At 32.0% G+C, this 17,415-nt stretch overlaps 1 protein-coding gene across 3 annotated transcripts in view; it reads left to right on the forward strand.

Moving 5' to 3' along the window:
- The window catches only part of LOC118181836 (cell adhesion molecule Dscam1-like), a 1,419,238-nt gene that overhangs the window by 1,318,958 nt on the left and 82,865 nt on the right, over positions 1–17,415 (forward strand). For all 3 annotated transcript variants that reach the window (XM_085816859.1, XM_085816860.1, XM_085816861.1), the window contains exon 11: positions 122–247. In XM_085816859.1, coding sequence (XP_085672985.1) covers positions 122–247 — 126 coding nt within the window. The remainder of the gene's footprint in view (positions 1–121; positions 248–17,415) is intronic.

Genomic DNA, 17,415 nt, shown 5'->3' on the forward strand with positions numbered 1-17,415 from the left:
TCTACTGTGCATGACAGGAGAAGAAGCTAAATTTGAACAAAATCAATATAAAGCTAACGCCTTGTATGAAGCACCAGCTTGCGTTTGATAGTGAAGGTGATAATATTTATCTTATTTTCAGTTCCTCCCCAGTGGACCGTTGAACCGAAAAATGCGACCGTCGTTCTTGGGAATACTGTATGGATGGATTGCGCAGCTGTGGGATTTCCTGCACCAAGTGTCTTGTGGAAGAAATTAATCTATACAGGTAAGGGTCTTTTTTCTCTATAGAACGTCTCGTTATGCACCACATTCTGGAAACGTGTATCATTTAATTCGCTAGTCAAAAATTTTTTTTATTCTTATTTTGATGATTTTTTGGTGATTGTGTTTAATATTGTTCGGAAATATTTTGTAAACTGTTATAAAATTTACTGAATGACATCAATTCCAGAGCGTAGTTTTAGCTTCAAATTAAGTTATCTGCTATTAAAACTTAAACCTTCAACATGTGCTTTAATAATGACAACAATATAACATTTTATTTTATAAATGTTTTCAGCACTTTATTGAGACTTTTAGGCTTTTCAGACCAGCAAACGTGGAAATCAAAAGTGCTGTCACCATTCAGAGCAAAGATCTTCCACTTATTAACTGGATGTTATGAACATTATAACAATACGCTCAGTTCTTTACATCCTTTCTCACATAAAGTGCGACTGGGGAAAGGCACGAGACTTAGTCAATAAAATTCATGTGGTAATCTTACCCTCTTGCACCATCAAGACTTTCACAGAAGAAGATATAAAGAATCAATTGCTTTCGCCATAAGAAGTCATGAATTTCTCACTCGTTATCTGGACATGGACTAACCATAAAACCACGGACAAAAGCATGTGATAATTTTTTGAAACTTCATTTACTAATTCATGCTGAGCTTTTACTTTCAACAAATATCATTAACAATAACAAAAGATTTAGCAATACATTTTTACTGATAGAATAGAACATTTAGTAAAGCAAGTACAGTGATATCTACGTTCACGAACTTAATTCGTCCCTAATGGTTGTTCATCAACCGATATGTTGGTAAACCGACATAATTTTCCACGTAGGAATTAATCTAAAATGGATTAATTCGTTTCTAGATCACAGATAATGGTTTATTTTGACTTTGTGCACAAGTATGTTTGCATTTTGTGCACAAGTTCATAATCCCAAATTATAACTGAAAAAAATGAGCATATACAAAAATAAATATCTTTAACTATAAAACAAAAATGAAAAATGCAATGTTAAACAGATAAAAATGACTAAAATTTAATTTAATTTTGCATTACTTGTATGAAGGCGAGTGGAAAATCTAAATGGAAAATGATGATTAAGATGATATATTTTTTTTTATTTCGAAATTCTTTTTCATGAACATATCAGGAGGCACTTTTTTTACCCTATTTTTTGTATGTAAAAGTTACTCGACAGCTTGAGATGTCACTGGACGTCTATTTCAGTCAAAAAATTTGTCCAAGATAATTTGTTTTTGCTTGTTTTTTATAATGTTTCTATAGTGAGACGACATTTCATTAAAATTGCTTATGATGTAGTTTTCTGCCGCTTTAAAAGGATAATGTCGTTACGCGAAACCTGCATCTTATCCCATTTTGCATAAATTTTGAATATTGGGATAATTTTTCTTCCTTTCACTCACTTCTTCTGAAGATATTTCATCATTAATCGCCTTTCTCTGTTGCTTCTGAAGCCGCTGCAATTCTTTCTTTCTTTCTACTTTTTTTTTTTTTTTTTTATATAATTTCCTCTAAGTGGCACTCATATCTGTATAAGTGTCTGTATCTCATTAGTTACCTCAAAATATATCTGAAAATCAAATATCGGAGATTTGTGTGCTCTTAACTCGAGTCATCATCGGTCTTGATTCCAAATGTTATTTGTTGGGATAGTTTGTTCGTGAATCAAATTGTTGAAGAAGAACGTAAATAAGGTATTCGTGATCCGAGGTTTCACTTTGTTTCTTTTCGTCAGCAGAAGGACGGCCGATCCAGTTGAGTTAGCATATAGGTCGAAAAGCCTCATTGTGGTAATTATCTGTAACACAATGTCTAGGATGCATAGAACAAACAGTCTTTGCTCTATACATATATACTCCAACTGTCGAAGGTAGAGTAGGAGACTGAAAGAGATTGCAACAAATTTCTAACAATTAATGGTCAAATGGGAGGATGAATAAATACCGCATAATTAAAGAAATAAATGCATGAATAAATGAAATAAACAGAAATTAAGTTACATAAAACGAATGACTGTGTATACAGCTATGCACTTACCTAAAAATAGAGGAGTGGATTGCGTCACTTTGCTAGTATTTAAACAAAGTGCAATTAAAAAATAGGAATTCAAGGCAAAGCGATGATTACATAATAAACATGGCAATACACAGTGAATCCAGTGATACATAGTGATAACACACACTCGACCTCCAAAGCGCAATATATTCTATCACTCATATTTTCAATAAAGAGATACTGTCAGTGAAACCTTTCAAATCGTTTTCCAACGCTCAGGTTTTTTTAGTTGTAACGATCTTGTTCTCAAGCAGCGATGTATTTTAAACTTAACACCAATCCGATTGCAACTGAACGAAACACTTATTGCTTGTCCTCAAGTACTTCAATGAAATAAAAACACAGTTAACAGCATGATTTATTATTTTATCTTCATCTAGCCTTAATTTACGATGAAATAATATCACAGTAATTTTCTCCCTTCGTTGCCACTGCTACCTTTAACAGCTGGTTCGATATATTCGATTTTATGTTCTGTATCTTGAATTTCTCGAAGATTAACTTTTAAATTAGTAGGACAATCGTAATTGTGTGGCTAAAAATTGGTTTAAGCATTAATCTGAAACTGATTTACAAAGTTTAAACACAAGTTTATGAAATATTAACATCATAATCATTTAAATATTGCGTAATTAAAATTATTTAACCCCTTCGCGCCGACTGTCACGTATACGTGCCAGCAACGAACACACTTATCTACCGGCCGACACGCAGGCGTGCCAGAGGATTGTTGCGTTCTTTACCGACTGTCACGTATTTGTGCCAGTACTTTGGAACGTTTTTCAAACTATAATTTCTGCCACAAGATGGCACTGTATGTCCATATGGTTTCAGATACATGTAAATTAGACCTTCTACTCGAAATGAGAGAAGCATGACTCACATACACGTGTTTTTGATTATATAAAAAAACGGGGAAATAAATGTTTCCGAATGGCGTGATTTACGACGTCTCTTTAAATCGCACTTTATTCGCACGTGGTAGTTGTTTACTGTAAGTAGAGAAGTTTTATTTGCTCTAAAGCGTTGGGTATTTCGGTTTGCAGTTCAGTTTTTAGAAAATAATTAGATCTTGTTAGACGTGAATTCTTTGTTTTTACCGTTGCAATGTCGAAGCGTCGAAAATGTTTAACAGAGCATGAAATAGCAGAAATGATGCAAAATATTTCAGATATTGATTCTGAAATTCTGATTTTCTGATATTGATTCTGAAAGATTAACAGAAAGACATTTTCCAAACTTTTTTCAGAAGAGACTGATAAGAAAATGAGACGACGATGCTTCGTTTGTTCACATTCCCGGAAAAATCCTCCAAAACGGCAAATGAGTTATTACGAGTGCAAGGAATGTAACGTAGGACTGTGTGTAGATCCCTGTTTTCAAAATTTTCATACGAAAAGAGAATTTTAAGTAATATATTTAGTTTTCAGATGTATAATGTTAAAATTCATAAAATGGTGAGTAATTAAAATAAAATGTGTAAAATATGCATTTAAACAAGAAATAAGGTAATTAAAGTATATATATATATAAATATTTATAAAGCATAAGCCGTTTAAATACTCTATAGAGCATTATTAAACAATGCGTTGATACTTCGGAAATTTCATGGATTTAGGCTTAGTAGCAAAAAAGCCCCCGGCCTGGAGAGACGCTCGCGTAAGATACTGCCGGCCTCAGCGATAAGCGCGCGTTTTCGCTACCCGGCTCGAAGGGGTTAAAAGGTTATAAATTTTATATTTCTAATTTGGTTTAGACTTTAATGCTGAACTCTTCGAGATTTTGTATAAGAAACCAAAAATTTTCAAATCCCTCTCTTTTTTCCAGAGAGAGGAGGATGGTTAGAACAAAATTGTCTTATATCATGCACTAATAATCTCTGTAGAGACATTGTAGGTTGTTCGTTTTTCTCAATCATTCAAATTGTAACGAATACTGTCAGAACGGGAATATCTACACAAATGAAGATAAAAAGTAGTAGAATTATGTTTACACTGCTATTGATTCAGAGAAACTTTAAATCAGAAGTCTGTCATTTTCTTCCCATGCTTGAAGGAGAGGAAACTGAAAAGCAAAAGCCATCGTTATTTTTACATTATTAGTCACCAGCAGACAGCTCAGTAGTTCACTAGCAAATCAGAATTAGAAATTTTTTATTCGCCATCTTGAGTTGAAACTTATGAAGAATGGCCTTAAATGTGATGCACGTAATCACATTGGAACTTCTGTTAACAAATCTCCTACAATCAGCGGACATTCCTCTTTAAAGAAAATTCCTGGATTCTTGGACCTCAAACTAGAAGATCAGTATATATTCTTTGGCGAATGTTCTCTAACAGCAGACAAAAACCTTAGTGCTGTGGGTTTCTGCTAATGAAATACTCCACTGAATACCTTTCAATCAAGAGTTTAATTTTTTTCCATACATGATGATACTAGTTTTTCAAATTCCCTTTTTTTCTTGGATTGAAGCACCAATATTATTAAATTTAGAAATAAATCTTTGGAAACACAAAAAATTGCGATACACTGCACAAATAAACTTGATTAGTAAGTTGTGAAATAGAAAGGTGCGTATAAATTTTGATGGAAAAAATTGAAAGTTATGGTATGAAAAATGTGGTAATGAAATCAATAAGTTACATGGTGGCATGAAAAAGAAATTGTATAATAAAACAGAAATAAATTAATTTCATAAAATGTTTCGTATAAAGAGGAGGAAATTTCAGTTGGTGACGAACAACACAGAATCTGAAACTTCTGTTGAAATATTTCTGAAGCGTGTAATTCTGGAATTGCGTACTCTAGTTTAAAATTTCCATTGTAATAATTACTTATTCGTATCTCATTAAATGGTAATAAATTAATAATACATTTTTGTAAATAATTAAGTATTTGAAGAAGAAGAAAGAAATGTGTTTTGAAAGCACATTTCTTTAAAGCCATAAATTAAGAAATTAGAATACAATTACCTGTTACTTAAATGAGATTAATGCATTCTATATAGATGCATGTGAGTAATTAAAAACAGAAAAATATTCTTTGATCTGCTTAGAGCTTCACATGGAATAATGTTTTTACTCGATGGATGAGAATTTGAGTTTGGTAAACAATTTACACTCTACTTCAGGAAATGAAAACATGCAATAAAAGAGTCCGTAATGTAAGAAAAGGCATTATGTGAAAAAAATGCTTCACAAAGTCCGAGAAATTGGTTCCGAGAGTCTATTTAACTACTCATTCGAATTCTAAGGCTGTATTATATTGGGATCAACTTCTACAATATTCTCGCAAGGTTTCCAAAAATTATTTTATTTACTCAGTTCTTAATTCTCGTGTAGGCATGTGCGCTGTAAGTAACAGGATTTGAATGTCGTAAAGGCAACTTGATCCATTCATTGGATCAACAGCGTCATTTAGACACTAGAAAAAAGCATTTGTATATTTTAATTTAACTTTTCATGATCAGTGGTATTATTTAAGATCCGTAAAGTCCTAAAATTTGATTCATTTTCTCTGCAATTACAATCTGTTGTAGATCAAGAATAATTGGAACTAGTCTTCAAATAAAGTTTTTGTCACCCTCGATTTCTTACTTTTGAGCGTCTCAACATTCGAAGATTATTTTGTTTGCAAATATTAAAGATCTGTAGAATTTTTCCCATGACGCCTATGAGAGAAGGTTTTTAAAACCCATATGCAAATTAATGAAATCATAAAGTCGCGACTTGTGACAAATAAAAATTCATAATCATGCCTTGTGATTTGTATTGATCTTTCAACTTAATAAATTTTGAAACTGACGATTTGTTCCTTTCTTTTTCACGGCTTATTCTCGAAAATTATGAGTTGCTGAACTTCACGACAACCCTTGGCAGCAAAGACTGACCGTCACTTTATATTAGTTTCCCTACTGTTGAAATTCATTTCACGGCTAAGGCTGCGACTCGCTACCTGTTGCTTAACGAATATTGAGGTGCAAGCTTAGTTAGATGTTTAATTTTGTACTTCCCATCCTGTGTAGTTTAAACGTGAATTCTAGTTGTCTGTGTAGTTTAAACGTGAGTTCAAGTTAATAAAGATATATTTTTATTAACCAGTGTGCTATGCCAAGTCGACGTATCATAAACAGTTGCATTTCATCCTTTTACTATAGTTGAGATATTGGTAGTTAGAAGCCAGACGAGATAAAAAGTCTAGGACTTCTTTTTTTTTTAAAGTGCAAAATGCAAGTTGTGCAATTTTCTGTAAAATTTAATCTTATTTATTCACTTTTTATGAATAATATTCTATTTTAAAATTATTGTTTAATTCTGCATTACACTGTATATAAGATGTTATATCTGATGAAGTTATTAGCATGAGTTCTCCCGTATTAATTTTCTGTTTTTGTTTAAATGATCGGGGGGGGGGGAGAAAAAGAATATTGAATTGTGTGTGTGTGTGTATGATGACTTACATTTCGAGAACTGAAACCTTTTTCGTAATTAAGCTGCAGTGCTTGATTAATTGCGCAAATTTGCTACTACGTTTCTTCGCTCGCTGGCGTGCTTCTTTTCATCCTATTTCAGTAGTATGAAAAGTGTAAATGTTCTTGAGTAGTCACGATTAAGTAAATTGTGGCTGAAAACGTCAATTTAAATAAAAGTTGAATATTAAATCAGCTTACTCGATTGCCAAGTTTTTCTCTTCAGTATTGATCTACGTTCTACGCCATAAATATTACTACGTCTTTTTCATCACACACACACACATATATATATTAAATACGATTTTGCTATAAGAATGTACATTTTGTATTAATATAGAAATAACTTATGTTTACATATTATGTAGTAAATGTTTAGAAATATCTACACTTTTCAGAATTCAGGCTAATCCTTTCGAATGAAAGATTTCATAAAACAGAGAAATTAATTACTTTTTCTTACGCGATAAATTAAACCTTGTTTTAAAAGGTTTTCTTTCATACATGAATCTAGTAACTTGGTAATAACGATTAAGTAATTTCTCTGTGAAAATCATTTTCAATGCTTAACAATGTTTCTCCTACGATAATTGTCTCTTTAAGATTCCAAGCCTTACGATGAATTTGAATCGTTACCAATTAAGTCTTCATTAACTTGCTAACTTATTTAATCATGTTTAAGGAATTAGATATAAATATGGAATAAATTTAATTAAAAAACAATTTAAATACACGGGTTTAATTATCTATTCATTTTAAAGTCAAAGATGCCTGCTGAAAACGATGGCTATGCATGGAAAGAAATTTGGATTATATGAAGACGGTGTTATTGTAAAAGCCTAAGCTTATTTCTAACTCAGCCTAACTCATTCTTAACGCTCATTTTAATGATAATAATTCTTGTTTCATGTAAAATAAAATCGAAACCATTCGTTATGGCTGATCTGAATATAAATTCGCTTAGTTCTGAATGTCATATCTGTTTATTTTCCGGGCCCATTCGTACTTTATTCGTTTTAGAGTCTTCGAGGTGTGTTTGCAAAAGATTATAGAAATGCACTGTTTTTTTTTTTTTTTTTTTTTTTTTTTTTATGCAAAAAAACATCTATACAGGAAGAATGGTTTCAGTATATTTGACTGTTGCGATGGATTATGCTACTAGGATATAGATCATCTGTATGACCCTGGCAAATATTGCTATTTCAAGACACATAATCCCTTTAACCTTTACACTTGTTGGCAAATAATTAATTCTTATTGCGCTGGCTTTTAATAAGATATAAGATTTTCAATATATTTTTCAATTATAACTATAGTTGCATAATATAGTTCTTCCCAAACTTTTGTACGTCGCGGCATACTTCACAAGAGTAAATAATTTCACGGTGCATCATAAAAAATTATAAATAATTTCATGATATAATCTGAAGGAACCTTTCGTATAGCAGGACTAATTCCTTCTAATTCTTGTTAAGATTTCAATTAATAAGGGTTTTCTTTGGCATATTTTTGTATTATAACTTATTAGTATTCTATCTAGACTTTTATTTGTAATAAATCTCCTTAAGTAGACTTAGCTAAATAAATAAAGTGTCTAATCCATATATCGTCAATGATTACTATTTGACATTAACTGCTGTAGCGAATTATGAACTGAATTGTTAGAATTGACTGAGTGAAACTGGGATTAAATATTTAGAACGCTTATCTTATAATATTTTGATAAATAAATGCAAAAGTTAAATTAATGATACACAAAAGAATTATTGACTATGTATGACAAAGATTATTTAATGGAAAAATTAGCATTTCAAGAAATAATATAAATATCTACAATATTCTCTCGCCACGGTTAATACATACGTCACTATTTTACTTCAGTGAGATGCTTCAGATTGTTTCTGTGAACACGTTCTATTCCTAGGCTTATTGTTCGAGATTTGCAAGAACTAACCGTTCTCCTTTCTGCTAATAAACTTAAAATAAAATAACTTTACATATGAAATTCTACAGCGTCATATTTATTTTCAAAATCCATAGAACTACAAGAAACTACAACAAAGATCAGATGGTTGCCACTCTTACAGTGATAAACTATGTAAAGAAAAATAACAACTGAGGCTGGGTTCTAACACTTATAATTGAAACAGATACATGTAATTTGCGATAAAACATTTCGGTGATGATCTCTTTAAATTTATGAAAGTTAGCATATAATAGGAACTTTGTTCACATAAATATACTCAAATTATGAAGTATGTTCATAGGTTTCTCACTGAAACTTTGATACTTTCGTCGGTATACCGACTTACAGCAGAAGATATTTTTTCCCTGCTCTTACCAGTACCTTACAGATTATTGTTTATGGCCTGACCTTTGTGAAATCCGCAAGTAAATATATCCTCTAGATGAGGTGACTTTATCGGGAAAGAAGTTTAGAGCACTTTGCCTCTTGAAATCAGACGGAAGGGTTGGAAACTTAAGTAGTCAACCAGAACTTATATAACGGATCATCCTTAAATTCAACATTAAGAATACAAAACCTTTCGAATCTAATAATTTCACCATATTTTTACTGATTAATCAATGCCATATATTCTAATGAAGACGCAAATGAATTGAACCCAGTCTGGTTTCATTGTCTTCCTCAATTCAAAAAAAGAGATTAAGATTTCTCTCAACCGTACACAGATGATCTACGAGTTTTAGTAATTCATTTTCGGAATTCAACACTGACTAAACATTTCAGAGTAACTCACTCCAACAAGTATTCTCAGAAATGAACACTTTTTTTTAATCCATTACTTTTGTCAAGACAATTTATTATATTTTCAAATAGTTCTTACATTTTTCAACCAAGAGTTTTACGTACTTAATCAGTTAAGCAGGCCATATCTGGGACTAGCCATTATCTTTCAAGTTAGATGAATACCGAAAATTACTCTTAAAAATATTTTTAATTCTTTTTTTAGCTTATGAATTCTTGACAGAACTTTTTCTCCCAATAACCATTGAACTTTAATATGAAGCATAAAAAGACTGATGCTCTAATAGCATTCTATCACATAAAAGTGAGAAAAGTCATATCTGAAATAGTCTACGTTTCACCACATTGAAGCTACAGAGGAAAAAAGTTGCAAATTTCCCGAGACAAAAGGTATTATATTATTATTCAAAATACCAAACAGGCATTGTAACTACAGCATTTGGAATACCGGTACACACAAATCTAAATAAAATGCTAATAAAATCTAACACTAATCTATTAATAAAATCTAACTACACTAATCTATTAATAAAATGCTTATTAATGAGAAAACGTCGACGTTTTACAATCTTAAATAATACAAATTACATGCATTTTGTAACTCATACGTTTCGGTTCTAAAGAAAGTACTGTGCAAAAAAGTGCTCTATGTAAGAAACATACGTCGCTAGTGTTTATATCATCATGAAAAATTACTTGTCTGTTAAAGCCTTGTATCTGTTTAGCAGATCAATGTCTAAGCCTAAAAAAACAAAATTTTCAGTTCGTTTTTGTATGGCTGTTATTGCTTTAGATAAAATGAATGTTATAAATCGAATTAAAAAGGAAACTACTTCCTCATTAGCAAAAAATAATAATCTGACTAATGTTCCACAAACTGTCCTTTACTAAAACAGAAATTCGAGGGGGGGGGTTGAAACGCAATAAATCATGCTCAACAACGTGTTTTGCCCACATAGCTAAGCAACACGGAACATCAAATTGTACGGAGCCTTTACAAAAATTATACTATATTTAAACACTCGACCGATACAATCACTACAAAAGATCAGTTGGAACTGAAGCGCAAGTTGTAGATGGCAAAATGTAAAGAAAAGAGTAGTGGAACGAATGTCACTGTGGCATTCCTTTTTTTTTTTTTTTTTTTTTTTTTTCGCAATCGTCTTCACTTGTACATTACGAAAAAAAAAGGGGGAGCAGTTCTATATTTCTCGTTCTGCTGGGCCGATTGACAAAATTCAAACTGCGTTTTTTATGTCTCGAAAGCGCGACTTAGGATATATATTAGATTTCTATATAGCATTGTTCTAACATAGGTGTTTTGACATAAAATGACTTTTTCTGAAATAACATACCAATTTTTTCCCATATTTCGATTCTACGACTCAAATTATGCCTAGATATTAAATTTTGTAAAATTTGGTGCGAAAATTACGGAAAAATTCAAAAATTAATCTTAGCAAAATGTTTTCAGTTTGCGCCATTCACTTGGCGAAATTCTTAATATGTGACAACCAATTTTCCTTTTCCTTCCATTATGCCGGAGCGGAAAAAAAGGCACGTTGTTCCTACCTTTTTACATTGTGCATAAGCGGAAAAAAAGTACCATCCTTTTCACTTTCAAATAATTTTAGCAAAGTGTTTGATGTTTTATCGCTTTCAACAAATATGCCAAATTTCAAAACGGGTCAAAATATAAAATCACGTACTATATCATCGGACATTTTGAATAAAAAACTAAAATGTTTTGAAGGTATGCTTAGAAATACGTCTACTTTATGATGATGGTAAAATTTTTATAGATTATAATTCAATTTTTTTGAAAAAAATTATACAAATTATTTAAAAATACAAATTTTAAAAATAAATCATAATAAAAGGGTGAATTTCATTTGAAATGAACCTAAATTTCGAAATGTGAAAGGAAGAATCAAATAAGTTTAATAAAAAAGAAAGAGCCTATTAATCGTAAGAGCCTATTAATCGTAAACTCTTTCCTATCCGCTTTTTGCTTTAGTGTTTGTATTGCGTATAAAAAATTATAAAAACCAAAAAAAGTATAAATTATAAAATACAAAAAAATTATAAAACCTAAAAACTTATAAAAAGATTATGATACTTAAGTTTTTATTATCTTGTCTCTATCCCTAAACTTTCTCGAGCCTGTGGCTCCCTCTATTGAGTATCAAGTAATTCACTTATGCCAAATTTTTCCTATTTCTGCTCACTTTTAGTTATTCTGATGTGGAGGTACATGGTTTTGAACCATAGGCACTCCGAAAATTTCAAATCATTGGCATTGGCATAAAAAAGAAAGATTAATAAATATATTCAAAACTCAATTAACAATGAGGAGCTAAAGTTTTGAGAGCTAATTTTTTAAAGACTGCGATTTGTACGAAATTTGGTAATTTGGCGTAATTTGAGTCGTAGGATCGAAATATGGAAACACATTGGTATGTTAGTTCAGAAAAAATCCGATTTTGTGTCAAAATACCTATTTTATAACGATGCTATATATAAATTTAATACACATCCTAAGTCGCGCTTTCGAGACATGAAAAACGCAAGTTGAATTTCGTCAATCGGCCAAGTAGAACGAGAGATATAGAACTGTCCCTTGTTTCTCCTCACAGTGTATATAGCTAGAAAACAGCAATAAAGGGAATTACTGGACAACCTAGAACTTTATAATAATAGCCCCATAATCAGACCTAAAGGTTTCAAACTTAAGGTTTCAAATTATTATAGCGCGATAAAATTAGTTTTATGCTATTAGGTATACTAAAGTAAATGCCGATGATAATAATATATCAAGCACAAGTGTGAATCAAATGAAGGTTCGAAGAATCATATTTTAGTAAAAATAACTGTAACTGTTTCTGCTTTTAGCATATAAAGATACATATATTTATTTACTGAATTACCTCCAGTAACGGGTAAAGTAATTTAAAAACTGAAAGTGTGTATACATGTGTGTCTCTTAGAATAACGTGCATTTATTCGTTTTAATTAAAAGTTTCTTCTTTAGAATAACGAGATAAATTAATCTTTTACGCTGATACGTAGTTCTCATATGTTTCTCGTTCGTTATTTCTTTTTCTCATGTAGAGAGTAAAAATAAATTAATAATTTAATCATGTGCTCATTACCGCTCACTAAAGAATAAGGAAAGCACAAACTTGAAACTTTTAATAAATCCTTGTAACAGGATTACACGTCAGGATTAAAATATTCAGTTTGTGAATCTTCCATTACGCTTTGCAACGGTGTTTCTTGCGAGTGTGAAAGTTTAAATAGTAAAAATAATAATAATAAAAAAAAGAGATTTAAAATTCAGTGTAACGCGTAATTAATACAGAAAAAAATTGAATGAAATTTTTGTTTATTTTATTCACTGCATACGGAGCAATAATTTTTGTTGTTGTCGTGAGACAAAAAAATATGTTTTAGGTAATTAATATTTTACGTGGGGTCGGAAAAAGAGCGAAGACAGCCTCGTTTAATAATTCTTCTTCCTCAGTTTCAGAATCCATATTTTTTACTTAATATTCTAGATTTTCCGAAGATTTCAGAGTGGTTGACCTTATTAGATTAGGTAAATTGTTATCCTGGGTGGAGCGCGATTACGTCAGGCAAAGCAGAAATATATTTTTTTTTTTTTTTTTTTTTTGTGTGTGCCTTATATTCCCCCCCAGCTGAGTGTATTTTTGTAACAAAAAAAACTGAGTAAATACGGTGGATAATTCATTTATGTTCTTAAAATCATACAGGCACATAAAAAGTTCAGTAAATTTGGTTTCATATCGCTGAGCTGGGGCTTTTTGAGTCAATATCAGCTTTTTTTTTTTAGTGCTTACTCATAGAGAAAGGGAAATATTTTCTATATTAATAAAGAAGTTTTGGAAGTTTTGAAGGCAAACACAACCTCATCATGCGTTGTATTTATTAAAAAAAATTTTAAAGCTACTGAACATTCTACAGTTTTCAGATAATTTTTTGTTTCCTGTTTACTTTTTGTTCCCAGGAAATGCAGTAAACGAAACATTGAGCGATGCAATCGATAAAGGAAAAGCTTCTAATATTTAAGTTTCCCTTCTTGTTAGCAACATATGTTTCACAATTTGTAACAAGAGGTTTGTTTAGTCATATTTTTTTAAAGAAATATATAATGATTTTTACTAAATTGCTTTGGATAAAAGTGCGTTTAATAGTGCATCATAACTGAAAAATTACATATCTGTTGAGAAAAGTAATGGAAAATTTAGTTTTATGTACAAATGCAGATTTTGATTTTCTTATTTATCTTTAAATTGAAATTTAGGTGTGAATATTCAGATAGTATTCATATCAAAATCCCGAACTGATAATTCTTCCGTTTTATTCTACAGTTGTAGAGTCACTAGGTTTTTGAAATAGGAGATGTGAAAAATGTGCAATGCCCTCGTCGGGCCTCGAACCTTGGACCTGTCGAGTATGCTTTTAGATACACCCCGAAGATATACGAAAAGGCGGGAGAAAATACCTTATATACTCCTCCTTTTTAAACGGCGACTGGAGATAAAGGGACCCAATCGCCAAATCCTTTCACCGCCTTTTTAGTTCTGACGTCTCTTACAGAGTCATTAAGGTTTTTGATGATGAAGACGTGAAAAATATGTAGTGCCCTCGACGAGATTTGGACTCCGGACCTCCCGAATATGCACTGAATATGCTTCAAGTTACACCACGAAGGCATTTGGGAAGGAGAGTAAAACACCTTACATATTCCTGCTTTTAAAAGGGCGACTGGAGATTATGGAATCCAGTGGCCAAATCTTAGTGATGATCAATTACTGTCCGCCACCTTTCAGTTCAGACGCCACTGTAGAGTCAATCAGAATTCTTCCGATACCAGGAAATTGAAGAAAGCCGCATGGTCCTAGCAGAGATTCGAACTCCAGACCTGTCGAATATGCTTCGAGTGTGCTTCCAGTCACACCATGAAGGCATGCAGAAAAGAGACAGAAAATACCTTATATATTATGCCTTATATTTAGTTGATTAGTTACTATAATAGTAACTGTGTTATATTATTTACATCAGTTCAGCGTTTTCGCAGTATAAATCATTTTAATTAAAAAATTGACTTAAAAATTTTGTTTCGTCTTATGGTCTGAAAATAAGTAATACCAGGCATAGTAATGAATTTGTTTCCAGAATTTCCATGGAATGCGTCTTTATTTAAACATAAAATCAAGTATTATTCCTAGAGTCTTGCAAGTTAAAAACATGATTGTGAATGACTAAGAAGTAAAAATTCCTGGGTTGATCTTTACATTATGGTTACTTGGCGTTTTTTGGCGAAAATTTGGCGACCAACTCTCCTACAGCAACCCTCTATTTTTTTTTTCCCGCCGCCATTTTGTCTTCACGAAGTAAAGACGTTTCTTTTCTTTTTATCTACTGAACACTTCTTCCAACAATCTATTAGCCGAATTACACTTATGCTAGAAATTTTATCTAACAAAACTGCTTAATCATGACAAATATTCACTGCAAAATTGGGAAAAAGTGCACAATACCATACTCCTTACGCGTTTTTCAAAATAACACATACACATAAACCATGTACACGCCGACTTATTTTACTTAAAAAAACATCCCAGAATTGCACAAAAATGGCATTGCGCACACTCTTCACTATATCCATGTACACTGCTTTTTTCTCATAAATTAGAAAAATTTCACGAAAATACATGAAAATTTTCTCAATCTTTAAACCCGGTAAAAAGAACATATATGAAATTACCTGATCGCGAAAAAGTATTTACCCTTTCTAAATATGAACATTTCCACATATAAAATAAATAAAATATCCAAAAACTTTTACCTCTAAATCATCTATTATATTATAAACGTCACCAACGAATTCATACCGCAACCATTACAAATACTTAGTGTCAGATATTTAAATTATTTCCATGCACGTTTACTTCAACTGAAACGTATACCAAATTCCTACAAACATAAAATTCACAAAATCACTATCATTTAATTAAAATATAATTAAATTCAAAAACACTACTTAAAATATAAATGAGCACATACATTAAATTAATAAAAATTACCTTACAATCCTAATTACTTTAAACTAAATCATTGCTAATAGCAATTTTCCCAATAATACCAAATTCCTTTACTTCCACCTTACATTTAGAACAATGCATAAAAATAATATCCTCAAATAATTAAAAATACTAACTTACCTAATCTTCTTCAGAATCTTGATTACGTGTCCGATAAACTTTTCTTTAGTTACGGCCATGGGATCCAAAAATTCACGAACACTGTTTCACACAACACAGAATAAACCAAATACAAAATTTCCAGATTTTTTCCCGATTTCCCCCCTTTTCCGATTAAAGAACCGTAATTCGTCCATTAATATCACATGACATATCCCATGATCTCTCATTTCCCTCACACAAAATAATGCGTAATCGGAACTGAGTACTGCTCACATTATTACCAAAGTCCCAGGTAGTAACCTTTATCGCCTCCAAAATGTCGCCAAACTACCAGTTACCATATTGTAAAGATCAACAAAATCCTGTTTGCATCTTTTGCTCATCCTATCATTTGCTTGTTCTGTTCAAGACGGAAAAGACAGGTTTTATGGATTTTGCAGAGACTGACGGCATTAGATCATAGATAGAGATTATAACATGATAACCACACGTGGCAGAGTGTATAAGTGACTGATGAGGTAAGTATCAGAGAAAAAAAACATGTGAAATTGAATTGAAAATTCTGATAGAAACTAACAATAAAAAAAATCGTTTGTAAATTTTCAATTATTGTGTGTAATACATTTAGTAATATATTTTGTGTAATATATTTCAATTATTGTGTGTAATATATATTTTACGTCTTAGTCTGCTGACGAATGCACTGCCACTGAAGCTAACAGCCTAAATTTCATGATATCTGCTTAGTCCTCATGTTATCATTCTGATCCTACTACGGTCGCTATCACCATTCTCGTTCCCTGTCTTATAGAAAAAAGAAGTATAATAAGTCATCCCCGATCCAGAAGACCAACACTTGTTTTTGTTCCAATGGCAAGCTCTTGTCGTTTATAGGGATTGGTCACTACTAAGGTCGGAAGCAGTGGTCTCATTATTATGGAGGCACCTAATAGGCAAGCATTGCCTATTAGGAAGGCACGGCCATATTACATCCATGCTTTCTCCGGGATTCAAGCCCGGCCCTTTCGGAAAGGCAGTCAGTGTCACTAACCACTTTTCCGTCTGGGGGCAGCAGATCAATATTTGCAGAAATGCACGGACAGCCAATAGACATAATTATCTATGAATTAAGCTCACCCACGCTGCAGTTCGAGAAGCATCAGTGTGATATGTGGACTTGCATTTTATCGTGAACGAGAAATGTTGCATGAATTATGATCTCATCCACGCACTGCAAAACTAATGCCAAGGTTGCTGTCACGAGATTATTACAACCGGTCGAACTGGTACAAATTCGTGATAAACGTACCAAATGTAAAGACGGATATTACGTGGATGGATGAGCAAAATTTGATCACATTGGGATGTTAAACAGACACAACTCGCACTATTGGATACTTGAAAACGTGACAGCAAAAGGTTATCTGAGGTGCACTAGTATCTCAGGAGGCGGGATTTAAAGTACTCGCTTCACAGGACTTATGTCCTTATATAACCATAACTGCACTACGTGATTTTTCCAGATGACTTGCAATTTGTTTATATGCGTTCTACATGGTTTCATTATGTGTGGGTGCGGCTCATCACGGCAATTTACGACAGGACTATTTT

This window comes from Stegodyphus dumicola, chromosome 5 (assembly GCF_044657685.1).
Source record: "Stegodyphus dumicola isolate Sdum_Otavi_A_Nest chromosome 5, ASM4465768v1".
Lineage (NCBI taxonomy): Eukaryota > Metazoa > Arthropoda > Arachnida > Araneae > Eresidae > Stegodyphus > Stegodyphus dumicola.